Here is a 14,977-nt window from a genome sequence, read left to right on the forward strand (position 1 = left end):
CCACAATGCCAGATTCATTTGTAATTTAGAATTATTTATTCCAAATTATAGCCTAATGATTTACAGCAGTTGTTGGTGAGTTGTTTATGTTATTTCGATTTCTTTTTAAATTGAACTGACTTATTTAAAGAAAAAATTTTGATAATTAAATAAAAAATTTATTTTTATGACAACTAAGTTTCTTTGTTGACACTCCACCTCATAAACACCTTTTAACTCATACCTATCATGGGTTTGCAGATTGGAGGCAGCCAGGTGGTGAGGAAGAGGACCTGACAAATTCAAAACAAACCATCCCCAAAAGATTCCAGGGGTTTTCAATCATCTAGATTTGATCCCCAATCCCTAGAGTAGGGTGGATGCCTTAACCACATTGGCCAGCTGTCCATCTACTAAGCTATTTTTTATTATTGATAAATTCTATGCAACAAACAACATTACTTATAATGTTAGTTTTTATAATTTGTTAACTGATCATAATTCAAAAGTTTTTAAATTATTACTGAAGTGAATTTAAATAATATATTGGTTCTAAATTTAAGAAATAACATCGTGGTTAATAAACTATGCATAATAAAAATATTAAAGGATTGTTATTACATACAAATACAACAAATCTTCACTAAACATCATTTAATTTAACGTCATTTTGTTATACTGTTGAGGAAAGTACTGTTGTAATCATTTACAATTTTATTGCTGCTAAATTTTCTTTATAAAAAATAAATTGATTCTACAAGATGGGAATTAAGTACGGTAGGTTTGCAACAACTCAATATCATTCAGTCTATGGTAAAATTGGTTTTGTTACATGTTTCACTTTACACCAAAATTTCCAAGAATCTATTGAAAACATTAAACAAAGACTTGCAGTATATCAAAATATCACCATTTTTAAAAAGAATAACAGCCTTAATAATGAATTGAATATGACAATAAATTGATATAAAACAAATCAAATCACACTAGACAAAGCATCTACATATATTTCTAGTCATTACTTTGAATCAAGTAATCACTAATACTCACTTGCTGTGTAATTAATGGAACGTAGCATCGTCTAATTCTTGTATCAAAATGAAATTCAGTTCCCATGTTTCTCTTCAGAAAGTAATTAGATGATTATAACATTATTCTTTCTATAGGAAAATACATTCGAACACTGAATATGAACATCTATATTATAAAAATTGCATTTCGGATGATTTGATATTGTCTCTGTGTCTTTTTCTTAATTCTTTGAAATTCATTTCCTGAAACAGAAAAAAATATTTTTAAGTATTTTATTAAAGTTAATAGATGTTTCGCAATCGTAAAAATACTAATTTTCAATAAATTCTAAAATTAAACAAAGTGGTTTTCATTAAAATTTTGTTTTGCAATTAACAGGATGCATATTTAAATTCTACTTTGGGGGAAGATTTCTTTTTAAGGCATCTGTAATATCAAGAGCTTATAACCATGCGATTTTACTATCATATTTAGTAAATTAATACATTATAAAGACCTTAAATTGGTCTTGATTAACTTTATATGCAGTTCAATTACATATTATTGTTCATTAGAATAGTCAATTGAATTAAGCAAATAAGTTTTTGAAACTCAAAATGATAATTAAAATATACTGTACATAATGTGTTTATTAATAATCTTTAATAAAATAAAAATCAATAATTCAAGAATCATTGAACAAAAATTAACAGCAAATTAAATGTGACACCAGATATTTTGCTAAGCAATAAAAAGACATATCATCAAATAAGCCACTGGATTTTTATTTATTGGGATATAATAAAAGTAATTATCAGACTCAGAGCAATTTGGCTAGAAGCAGGCAATGAAGCAATCATCTCATGTTAAATAATTAGATATAAATTAACTTTCAATTTTGAATATTCCGGAAGGAAAGATCAACCTGGAGTGAGACATAAACCCGCAACTCCTGCTTACTACGCAAATGCATTGCCAGTTATGCTAAGCAAACCTCCAATCTCTGCTTCCAGAGCTTTAGAGGAAGAGAAAGATTAAATGAATCAATTAATGATATATTAATTGACTTGCTGAAATTCTTAATATATTAAAGTTTAAATATTCATTTATTAACTATAAAATTATTATTTAACATAGTAAAGTGTGTAACGTATTACCTAACATATCAAACAACACATCCATCACATCTGGTAAGTTACAATTCTTCAGTTGGTTGGTTAAAACTGTGTCTCTTTACACAAGAAAATTTTCAGTTAGTTTCTTGCTAAACTATAGAAATAAATCCTGCTATTTGAGATTTTTCCGACAACATATACACAACTAAAAGAGCAAAAATGCACTCTCGTTCGTTGTACAGGGTGTCGATTGAGTGACATTTTGAAAGTAAAATTAGTATAAACTACAACAGAACTATGATTTACAATTTGAAGACAAACACAATTATACAAACTTTTTATACAATTATAAAATCTCCATATGTACTCCTCTCATATCTACTAAATATTCAATTCCTTGACATAGAACCAACAGCATCCTATATGCATATACAAAGTTCATTGCAGTCACTGATTTTGGTGCCAGCATAAACCCTGTACTTCACTTATTCTTAGAGGAGGAAGTTTGGATGAATAATACCAGGATCATATAGCACAACAACTCAATTTTAGGAAAAACTTATGAAATTGCTCTTACACACAAAACACATTAAATGCATTTATCTTTATGCGCTGAAATTTGGGAGCGATTTAAAATGTGTCAGTCTCAATCGGGATACACTGTTTATATGATAAAAATTGTGCATAATGATCTCTCACACACACAATTCATTTTAAAATCAATGTGAAATATTAGTTTTTTTTTTTCAAAGATTTGTTTACGTGTTGTACAACTGTATAAGCAGATAAAATTTAAAATGCAGATATGTAATAACTCAAAATAGAATATAAAAAAACCTATTAACTAATCAAATTATCAGCATTACAAAAAATATTCAAAAATAAAACTGACATCAGAAACTTCACAAATTTATATTTAATATTCTCTGCAAATAAATAAATAAAAGTCAAATTAACAAATAATTGTTTATCAGGAAATAAAAGACAACTGTGAAATATTTTAAAATTTTTTTAAACGACCTTTTACTCGCATAAATATTTCCGAATTAGAAATTTCATCTGCAGAAGATTCAAAATGTCGACATTAAAATATTTTTAAAAAACTAAATACAAAATCAAATTATAACTTAATATTTTACATAATTTATACACACAATTTTAAGTTCTTGGTAATTGTTTTTTTTTAGTATTATTATAAAATAGATATTCATATTCTCTTTTAATTCTTTGACTAAATATGCTAGTGCGAAAGTTCAAAGTTTACACATTACAATATTTAAATAATATTAATGAAAGATTACAAATTTATTGTCTAATTTTGTATTTTTGTTTTGAAAATAATCTGCGACTACAATCGTTATTTCATATAAAACTGCAGTCGTCTAAATTTGTTATTTCTTACTTCTTGATCAATAGTTTTAAGTTTAAAACTTAGAAATGCTCTTTTAATCTTTTTAACTAATATTCTTCATGTATTAATCTTTTTTACTTTATTTTTTAAAGCATCTATATTATTATTGAACCGACTAGTATCATACTACGATTTATAGTTTAATATTTTTGACATCTTATATTATCCAAGCTACGAGGAGATTATTTCTATTTGTTCTGTCGTTTTTTCTAGGTCATTCAAAATAATATTGCTTTGCTTTCTCCACTAATTCATTTTTTAATTATGAGAATTTTTTGTCCTATAAATGTGCTCCAAATAGAGTTCTCTGATGGTATATTAAAAATTAATTAAATCTTTATGGCAAAAATAGAAGAAACAGGAAAAAAAGCCATAAATTTTTTCATAAAATATCTAAAAAGTATGTTTGTCTTCTTGTCTCTTTCAAAATTGCTTTTATTGTATATAACTCATTTTTTTTAATAATTTAAATACTTTGTTGTTCTTAACAGATAATTTATAAGCAATTAATAGCTTGTTAATTGCTTATAAATTATCTGTTAAGAACAGAAAAGTATTTAAATTATATAAAAAAAATGAGTTACATGTAAAACTTTAAGAGTTATTCTATTAAGTACAAGCTAATGCTTAATCACAAAAAACAAATTACTGTATTTGATAAATTATAATTTGTATATTTTGTTTTTATTTTTATTTTCCTTAAAGGATTATTCATTAGCAAAACTGAATGTAATCTCAGGCACTTCCCTTGCCAAAGTTGGAAACCAATAGACAAACATTTATCATTTCAGTTATAATTCCATATATTTAAGACAAAAATATGTAAAATATTTCTCAAATAAAACTACAAATAATTAATAATCCTCTTAATAAATAAAATTCATTTCTACCACCTCCATTTTTTACATTTTAATAACAGCAATTAATTTCAACGACAAAAATTAAACGTCGGTCTCATTCTCATCCCTCTCTTGCATCACTAGTAAAACATAAAACTACATAAAATAAGATTTTAAAAGCGATTTTTGTAATTATTATGAATTTTTTTCTAACAAAGATTTTGAAAAAATTTCTCTGGAAGTTTATCATCACTTATTTTTGTAATAACCTATAAAAATCTGTTTCAACCCATTCCAAAAGACTATAAAATAATACCTTTGAGTCACTAAACAGTAGTGTGATGAAATTTAGTCAGAATATTTATAGGTAGCTATTTTCCCCCCTTCCATTTAAACTTTGGATTATGAACAAAATTAAATGTTGGTCATTCACTTCCATTTTTAAACTGTAAACAAAGAACTGCTTTATCTCAGAAATGACTACTGAATTCTATTACTAGAAATCAACAATCCAATAGCAAATGAATTAGTTCAATTTTAACATAATTTTTTTTATTCTCAGACTAATATTAAAAATTTATAGAAAATAAAAGCTTAGTGACATGTTCAAAGTACAAAATTCTTACGAAACAACTCTGAATTAAATATAACAACCAAATGTTTTCATGCAAGAGACCATATCTGTCAGTAATTTGATATTATCTGATAAATTCCAAAATTCTGTTAAAATGCCGCGTTTCGTAGTTACCAATCACAAAATTATATCTAATTGAAAATTAAGTTAAATACTAGACTCAAATATAAATAACAAAGTCAAGAAATATTAAATTCATTTAAGGGGATATCCATTAATTGTGTATAGTACGAGCCACTTTTGACTCCGCTCGCGACATGTACAATACAATGTACAGTACATTTTGCATCCCCCCTCTCCCCCTTAAACTGTACACCGACTCTGGAAAGACTCGAAAAAGTAGAGAATTTCTGCTGTTTACCTATAAACAAAACGCAATCAATTTTGTTTAAGTTTTTCTATTTTAGATTAGTGTCAAAGTTTTAAAGTTGCAGCTATTATAAATGGGCTATAACAACGTGAAAATAATTGAAACAATACATATGAAATTCTTTAAACAATTCCGTAAAATTTACATATTGTTTTTAATAATTTATGTATTTATGTAATTTATATATGTATTAATTGATGTTGTTTCTATTCTTATGAGAGCATTTTAACTGTTTCATCAATAAGTAGTGATCTCTTACTGTATAACCTTAATGAGCATACATAAATTAAACTTGCACAAAATTTATGTTCTAAATAAAATATTTGAATTTTGTTTTTATGTAATTTAATCCAATATTAAAGTACGTTAGAAAACTCAACAAAATAAAATACGAACAGCAAGTAAAAATGACACAAGTTAGACAATTTGTACAAAGAAGTCAGCTAAATTAATTCCTCCTCAACTCCTTAAATTTCATCATCTCAAAAAACTTCAATTATAATCAATTATTAAACTCACAAATCAGCAAAATAAATGAAATTCGATTTATATTCGTTTATTTTGCCAGCTATGTACAAAAATTAAGACACATTCAAAACACTTTCACATATAAGATACTGTCAATGAATAAATTAAAACTTATTATTTTAAAATAGACAAACTATAGACTAGACTATTAGTTGGTTACTTTTGGATAACATAATGTAATTGACAATACACCTGTATTATCAGTGCAACAAGAGACTGCACTCTATAAATATTAACCATGCCCATTTTATGGGAGATATGGTGGCAGGACAAGATAGTTTCGTGGTAATTTTGCAAGTACGAGAGTACTTATGCCATAAGAGTTTTATGTTACAATACATCAATTTTCTTCATAAAGACCATTTGCATAGACAAAAAACCCTTTATAACCTGGGTGATAATTGGGAAAGTAGGGGAGATTACGGATTTAAAGTTGGCCACATGTGTCGTTACTTCGACGAAGACCATTTTCCAGAGAGTCTCGGAATTTTTTCCAAAATAAGGAGCACCTCCATTGAAAAAAGGAAAACCTTTAGACGGGCCTCCCTTTTTTATGCCAGGCCGGCAAAACTGTACACAACACACACAGATTTACAGAGTTGACAAAACATCGACGACGGGAAGAAGGTTCAGAAAGTCTACAGTGCTAATGGTAACGTTCAAGCGCCAAGCAAGTTTAAGCCCCGAAAAGAAGTTTAAAACAAAACCAGTAGGGAAAATTTTCGACGGAATCATCCCGTCCCATCGTCCCGCTTCCCCAAAAACCAGACCGGTTAGCGCAATCTCTCATTGCACCAACCAGTAACAGTAACTTCTACCATAATTCCCATTAGCTCAGATACAAATGCAGTTCTGAATGATGCAGTTGGAACCTTACCAGAGCCACAGGAGTAACAAACTGTAAAATTTTGGGGGTCCAAACAACTCATTCAGAACTGCAATCATCATTACTTAAATTGCAATCATATAACCTTTAAAGAATAAAATATGTAACGTAATGATGATATATATATTAATTAAGTAATATTTCTTGAAAAATAAACGAGTTTGTAAAAATAACTCTTTTCTATCCGACTTCGAAAGAGCTAAGAACTGAGATGGACACCTTGGAAATTAATAAATACTTCTTACTTTATTATTCACCAACCATGCGTTATCATTCAAAATATCCAAATGCATTTCGCAAGATTTTCTTTGCCTCTTCAGTGGATATTTTTAATATAGTATTATTTATAAGAATTTTATTAATTTTCCAAGGTGTCCATCTCAGTTCTTAGCTCTTTCGAAGTCGGATACAAATGCAGTTCTGTAATGACTGCAGTTGGAACCTTACCAGAGCCACAGGAGTTACAAACTGTAAAATTTTGGGGGTCCAAACAACTCATTCAGAACTGCAATCATCATTACTTAAATTGCAATCATATAACCTTTAAAGAATAAAATATGTAACGTAATGATGATATATATATTAATTAAGTAATATTTTATGCAAATTGAGGGATAAATCTAAGTGTATCTGCGTGTGCTAAGTATAAAACCTGATTAAATAACCTACTGACACACATATACTGTTTCCTAATTAGCATAATTGAAGCGGGTAACGGATATATAATAAACTATACGAACCATTTTATAAATACGTAAGTTATTATACAATTTTGATTAATTTCTTAAATAATTTATTCGGTTTACTCCGAGGTTACGGAAGAAACATCGCAACCTGCACATTTAACGACTTCTATCATCCACCCACTGCTGCACGGTACACATACGAAGTGACCAGACGATAGCATCGGTAAAAATAGCCAAATATTATAAATATTCCGAATATTTTTTACTTGCAAAACATTAGATAATAAATGTTTATTATTTAATGACGCGTAATTTGCAAATTTTATAAATATAAAGTATTAATTTTTAGAAAGTTTAAAAAAAAAATCGATTGTATGGCGGCGAGGAATATCGTGGATGCGTAAGCGAGCCAATAGTGTAATCGTTTCGCGTGCAACGGATTCTTTTATTGGTTTGCTTGCTTAGTTTCGTGTGAAACGGACTACTCTATTGGTTTGTGTACTTAGCTGTTTGTTACTTATATGTTAGGTTTCATTCCTTTTCATTTGACTTAGAAACTAATAACAAAACCGTGTTGCGTATGATAAAACAATGTTTTGGACAAATTTATTGAATTATTTTATTTTTGACTTTTTCCTCGCGCAAAATCCTGCACGAACAAAATTTTGAGCTTTTGTGCCGGTGCAAAATAAAAATGCATCGGCCGGGAATCGAACCCGGGCCGCCCGCGTGGCAGGCGAGCATTCTACCACTGAACCACCGATGCTTGAATATTATTCTTTCAAATTATACTTTTATAATGTCATTGACCAATATTTAAAACTGGTTTTCCTCTCTTTTACGTGAAAATAATCCGTTTTTCCCCCGCTTATATTAACATTAGTTATAGCAACCGGTTAAATTACACTGCACAACAAAACATAAACAAATGTTTTTGAATGTTTCCTTTATTTCATGAGTGAAATCTTGCTAATTTTGGGGTGAGAAAGTCGAATATGACAAAGAAAAATTTTTATTAGCTCTAGTTTCTATGATATACAATAGGTGGCAGTATGTGATTTTAATGGCTTAAGAGAAAATGATACGTTTTAATTACATATGCTAACAACATTGAAAATGCTTTTGAATTTTTGAAAATGTTTGACATTTCATCAAGCCATTAATGTCACAGCAAACAACCAGATTGTTTTTTTTTCCTCAAAAAAAGGAAGCAGATCCCTCTGACGTTCTCTGTAATGTGAGACCCTGACATCACGTTGGAGAAGATTCCATTGCTGTAGTCTTGACCTTAGAAGTTCCGCCCTATTCTTTGACAATTCTAGGTCTTTAATGAAATCACTCAATTCCAGTCTGTGTGGTGTATCATCTTGTACCTTAAAATCAGTGTCATGGAATATGGAAGGCTTGTTGGGTTCTTCTTCTCCCACACTTTCTTCATTTTTTTACTTCATAATGTTGGAGTGGAGTAGTAACTGGTAAACTATCTGAATGTGGAATAGGTCGAATAGCAGATGGAAAATTTGGGTATTGAACTGTTTCTTTCTTCTTCATTGACAATCTTACCTTTATAGGTAGAGTCAAGCAGAAATAGCAGTCATCTGTATGGTTTGTAAGCTCCCGCCAAACCTTAGGCACGGCAAAAGCCATAAATCGTTTTTTTTTTTTTTTTTCAGCCATTCTCGTAGTATAACGGAACAAGAGTTGCAACATATATGTGGAGCCCATGACATATCCTGGTCCCCTACTTCATACCAAAATAATGGTGATAGGCAGTCTTCACAAGAGGCGTCAGATTGCGTTTCTGTGACAAAAATGTTTTTTCACTACAAATATAACAAAAATTGTTCAGTAAATTTACACATTTTCGTGGAATTTTGGTATAACCAGTATTTATTACACTTCAATAGCACTCCAAAACCAGGAATATTAGCAAAGAAAAACAGAAACAATATTAAACTCAGAGTCATAGCTATATTTATTATGTTTATAACCTACAAACATATGAAGAATGTTGTGATATGTCAGATGAGAGGTGTGACAACTCCCAAAAAATAAATTTTCCCCCAAAATACAAATGTAAACACTAAAAAATGACATGTCACCGATCTCCAAAGCAAGAGCTAATCAGTCATTTTTTTTGATGATTTTTGAATTCAGCAGATGGAAATACATAAGAATACGCTAATTTTGAGCCCGAAACATTTTTATTGTTGTGCAGTGTTATCGGTGTTGTATGATATTACTCGCAAATAACGAATTACAAATTGCCTTGTAACCGATCTGACAGTTTAATGTAGTACATATGGCCGGGAATATAACATTATAATGTAACTGGTCCGTCATTTTAACTAATTAATTAATCAATAAGTTGGCCAGCAGTACATCAAACTCCGGCCAGATCACAAAAAAACCTTTAAATTTAGTCTTTTATGTAAGAAAGTGGTGTAAATAAAGTTGCAAACAGGAGTTCGGGAAAGTTGCAAAACAGAGTTTTCTATATTGATTTTAAACATACATTTTTATGGATGAGGCCTGACATTTGTTACGGGCCTTATTTCATTTCACTTGAGCCTTGATTACATAATTACAAAGAAGCTTATAAATTTCGTGATGTTATATTATAATGTTTTAACAATATTTAAATTACTTCCTTAAAGCTTTAAGAAAATCATTTAATAATATAAACATAATCGAACATATTGTATAATAACGGCTGACTCCCAACAACTACACCCTGTAAACGGCGGCCATTTTTTTTTTCATTTTAAACACGTGTTCATACCCGATGTTCGTAAAAACATTGCTTAAACTGTTTTCGCGCGCCCGCTGATTTTGTGTTCGTATTACCGGTAATAAATTAGAGTATTAATATTTTTCCAACTGGTAACAAAGAAATTAAAAGTTTACAGAAATATTTCCAGCAAAAAATTCGCGAAGACCGATCCAAATCTGTTTGTAGTCAAAATTGTTGTGCATGTGCGCTTGTGCAAAATAAAACTGCATTGGCCGGGAATCGAACCCGGGCCGCCCGCGTGGCAGGCGAGCATTCTACCACTGAACCACCGATGCTTGAATAACATTCTTTCAAATTATACATTTATAATGTCATCGACCTGTATCCGCAACTTGTTTTCCTTTTCTGTAGAGAAAAGCAAACGATATTCTATCCGCTTATAAGATTACTTTAATATAACAACCGGTTAAATTACATATTGGTGTTATACCAACGCTGCAGTCATGCTAGGACATACCAGGGCGGTGCCTTAGTACTTTTTTATAAGCAGGGTGAAGCTTTTTACTTTGTGAACATCTAGGTTAAACTTTAGACTGTGTATTTCGGCCAAAAAACTGAGAAAATTACTTCTTGCACAGCTTTTTGCGCTGATTATGAATACATAAATCATTTTTGTCTCATTTAAGCCGTTTTGTAGTTATTGCACCACAAAGTTGCGCTCTGCCTACACAGAACTCTACAGACGGTGGCGATTCAAACTCTGGGCGCCGGTTAGAATCCTGACTTTTTAATTCACGACTACACCCCTGTAGCGGCCGGATGGCCGAGCGGTTAAGGTGGCAGCCTACCGCTCTGGGGGACCCGGGATCGAATCCGAACGGGTCGAAAAATCCCCAGGAATTTTTCGGGGGGTGGTCCGTTCGGATATGTCGGGCCCCGTCCCTCACCACCCGGTCGCCCCATTGTGGGCCTGGCCGAACCCATAATGGGCCTACTAAAAGAGGCCCTCTTAGTGCCCACAAAGCGGAAAGAGTTAAAAAAAAAAAAAAAAAAAGACTACACCCCTATGTTGCACGATATCATTTGCACACTAATGGATTACGAACTTTCACGTTAGTGGATGTAATGAGAAACATCAAAGAAGCACAAACAAAAGGGAACATCACCTTTAAACAAGTAATATAAAAAAATTTTTTTAAGTCAATTTCTACTTAGGTCAACAAAGAAAAATTTTATTTTAGTTACTTTTTAATACAAATGTATTCTGACAGTATATGATTTAATTGTACTTTCTATTTGCAAAATGTTTTCAACCTTAACACAAAATAAGAATAAAGTGAACTTTTAAGAAATTTGCGGGATTTCCGGGGTTAATATTTATATTTCACGATTTTAGACTTTAAATCGATTAGACAGTTTGTGTTCATTTTTAAACATTTTTGGAAGCTTTCGTAAAAAGAAAGAAAAAATAGTCAAAATATATATAGTTAAGCCTGTACATAAATTATTAATATGGGATGCCTTCGAGATTCCCGAGAACTCGGGACGAAAAGGGATTGATGGGAATTATACACATTTAATTATGGACATGTTAGCGTTAAGATAGGATTGATTAAAGAGTTACAATAATGGAGATTTTGGATTTAGTGTTTATCCGTGTTAAGCCCGTATCTTTTTTTTCGTATTAGGCAAATCACTGTAGTTTTCGTTAAAAACGGAGATACGATATAGGTTATTCACATTATTTATTATATTGGTAATTAGAAAATGTTTTCGTTCGTGTAATGGCAAAAAATTGATCTAATTATTCAAAATTACATTTTCTCTGATCAGAAACTTTGAATCTTATAAACAAAATGTAACTTTTGTTTGTTGCGGTGTTGTACTATTTATAAACGAGTTTGTTTGGAAATTTGTAGTAGAATTTCGAGTTCTCCATAAAATTATCATTCATTTTGGGTTTATTTACATACTCTTTTATGGTCCTGTTACATCTAATTTTATAGAAAAGTTCCCGAAATTCAATTCGTTTCCGCAAATGACGAGAAAAATTCATTATAGCAATTGAATATGTGACGTCGCTGCTTAAAGACAGAAAACATCATAACGTATTTAGATTTACGTTTAGGTATTTTCCGGTATATTTTACTGTATATACCGTAAATATATACCAGGGGTGCCCAACCCGCGGCTCAATAAATGCGTAAACAAAACCGACAAATTTTTGAAATTTTATTTTTATTTATTCATTTTAACGGCATAAACTCAAAAAAGAAGTTTCGCAAAGCCGTAACCCTTTATAAATATTTTATATTTGAGTGGAAAGGAAATGTTTTCAAATACTTGGAAATGTGCGAATGAGGAAAGAATACTAAATAAAGCTAGAGTCGTAACTCAAAGGATTATAGACCCAATTCGGTGAAAGGAGAGAAAGGCCAAAAGATAAAAAGTAGTGAGAAAGGTTAAATAGATCTTCCGTTATGCAAATATTGACCCTTAATTTTCCAACCTTTTTCATTTCATCTTTTGTTTTTTCTCTCCTTTCCCCGCATTTGGGCCTATAATCTTTTGAGTTCCAACTCCAGCTTTATTTAGTATTCCTTCCAGCGTTGCAAAATTTGGCTATCTTTTTTTTAGTTTGGCGTAAAAAAAATATCATTTGGCGCATTGGATACTTCCTGGGTTACATATTTATAAATATATTAGTTGAATAAAAATGCACTTTAAAATGGTGTTTCGTCGTTTTTTATTAATTAGAGACCCAAATAAAACAAATATTTGTTTTTTTCAAATAAATTTTTGTTTGTCTCCTTTAAAATAAATGAATTTATCTACAGTATTTCTAAGTAAAAATTGAAAGTGTCTGTAGAAGTAATTTTCTAAAATATCCTTTTTCGTGATAAAGTTTTAATACTTATTACTATAATCTAGACATGTTAATCCTTAAATATACAAGTATATTTAAGGATTGGGCCACAAGTATACTCCACGACTCTTCTAATGTGGCCCAGAGAAACAAAAACGTTGGACACTCCTGATCTATACCGAGATTTATGATGTGTTCCATCTTGATGCGTCACGAATATTGATATTGCACGATGATTGCCTTTGTACGACGTTTTGCTATGTTAATACTTCTTTTGTTAAGGTACATTGTCTTTTTCTCACCATACTGAATATTTTTTCTTTTTACCATACAGCATTGCATAGCCTCTCCTGCATTACTGTTCGTCAAAACCATCATAAACCTTACCATTTTACAAAGTCGACCTTTTACCATTGTTTGATTGTATAATGTCTTAAAAAATTTTTTTCAGTTCCAACCAAGGTAATTTTTCCCAGCATAAGCCAAAAAAATTGCATATTGCTAGAAAGGAGGGATTTTCTGTTTCCTCACTTGGCATTATAATTCCTTTTGCACTTTGAAATAAATGTTAAAGGTCTATTTCTAAGAGTTCGCATTTTTTGACTCCCCGAGAACAAATAATATATTTTGAAAGCTGTAAATCAAAATAACACGTGTCCGGCATTATTAAATTATTTTGTTTCTTATTTTAAAACCATCTTGTATAGTAAAAATCATTGTTTTTATATATATAGTTTTTCAGAAAAACTGATTTTGTTTTAAACTATATTCTCGCCAGTTCTAACGAAATTATCGCCTTTTTTCTTTTATTCATTCCAGGAAAGGAACTGCTTGCTATTTTAATAAGAAAAGTGGCTAAAATTCCGTAAATACTCTGAAGTAGAACGTAAAATGTCGGTAAACTCACGAAAGTAAACAAAAACAAGCTACCGTAATTTTATTGGTTTATTATAGGGTCACGTGTTCCGAGTTGCAACGTCAACGAACAATGTGTGACCACGAGAAAACGCGCGCGACTCGCGCTTGTTGCGGTTGCAGTCGCCTGCGCGGCTGGAAATCGCATAGTGTGACCAGGGCTTTAGGAAGCGTTGGGTATAACTTTATGGAACAAAGGGGGCAGTGGATCGAAAAAGTTTGAGAATCACTGCTTTAAATAAATAAATTATTAATCCATTAACATTAAGATAATTAAAAAGGCAGGATTAACTATGTACAGGGTTCCTCCCGACAATCTCTCGACCCTTCTGCTTGTGCAAAATAAAAATGCATCGGCCGGGAATCGAACCCGGGCCGCCCGCGTGGCAGGCGAGCATTCTACCACTGAACCACCGATGCTGGACGCAATGGCACCTCTATTTATACATTTATAATGTCGTCGACCCGTATTCCAAACTGGTTTTCCACTCGTCAACGGAAAAACGATCTGTCTTCTTCCCGCTTACGTTAATTAAAATTACTTTAATATAACACTGCTCGAATTACTTACGGGTGTTTCACAATAATGCATAACGGACAACCTCGTTTACTAGCAAATGCATACGTGACGTCGCTGCTTAAAGACAGAAAACATCATAACGTATATTTAGATTCACGTCTAGGTATTTTCGTTTTGAAATTAGTAAATTAAAAAAACAAATTAAGTTACCGGAACAAGCGATATAAATTAGAAATTGCACTTAAATTGCGTAATAGGTTAAGTGTTGTTATGGAAATAACTGTTATTAGGTTGAAAAGTATTTAGAAATTTAAAGATCCACAATTACTGATTTAGATGCAGGTGTTCGAAAGTTGCGCCTTATTCTGTTTTGCACTAAATAAATATTGAAAAAAATTAAGAAAACTTAAGCCACATTTGTCATCAAAGTCAATAATTTTATTTACAACTAAACATCAGTTTTTTGCCAGTAAAAAACACTAT

At 30.9% G+C, this 14,977-nt stretch overlaps 1 protein-coding gene and 3 non-coding genes across 5 annotated transcripts in view; all 4 read right to left on the bottom strand.

Annotated features, from left to right (window-relative positions):
• Positions 1-7,661, bottom strand: part of Uvrag (UV-resistance associated gene) — a 33,139-nt gene extending 25,478 nt beyond the window's left edge. Inside the window, exons 1-2 of one of the 2 annotated variants that reach the window (XM_067265512.1) lie at positions 7,514-7,661; positions 1,030-1,253 (exon numbers count right to left, since the gene is read on the bottom strand). In XM_067265512.1, coding sequence (XP_067121613.1) covers positions 1,030-1,095 — 66 coding nt within the window. In that variant the 5' untranslated portion in view covers positions 1,096-1,253; positions 7,514-7,661. The remainder of the gene's footprint in view (positions 1-1,029; positions 1,254-7,513) is intronic. The other variant, XM_067265513.1, reaches the window with a different exon arrangement.
• A 493-nt stretch (positions 7,662-8,154) lies between these two features.
• Positions 8,155-8,225, bottom strand: TRNAG-GCC (transfer RNA glycine (anticodon GCC)). Its single transcript has one exon. It is a non-coding gene; the product is annotated as a tRNA-Gly (tRNA).
• Positions 8,226-10,457: 2,232 nt separating this feature from the next.
• On the bottom strand, positions 10,458-10,528 carry TRNAG-GCC (transfer RNA glycine (anticodon GCC)). Its single transcript has one exon. It is a non-coding gene; the product is annotated as a tRNA-Gly (tRNA).
• A 3,795-nt stretch (positions 10,529-14,323) lies between these two features.
• Positions 14,324-14,394, bottom strand: TRNAG-GCC (transfer RNA glycine (anticodon GCC)). The gene has a single exon. It is a non-coding gene; the product is annotated as a tRNA-Gly (tRNA).
• Between the last annotated feature and the right edge of the window lie 583 nt (positions 14,395-14,977).

The sequence above is a fragment of the Centruroides vittatus genome, unplaced genomic scaffold (genome assembly GCF_030686945.1).
Source record: "Centruroides vittatus isolate TY-2023 unplaced genomic scaffold, ASM3068694v2 contig_2273, whole genome shotgun sequence".
Taxonomy (NCBI): Eukaryota; Metazoa; Arthropoda; class Arachnida; order Scorpiones; family Buthidae; genus Centruroides; species Centruroides vittatus.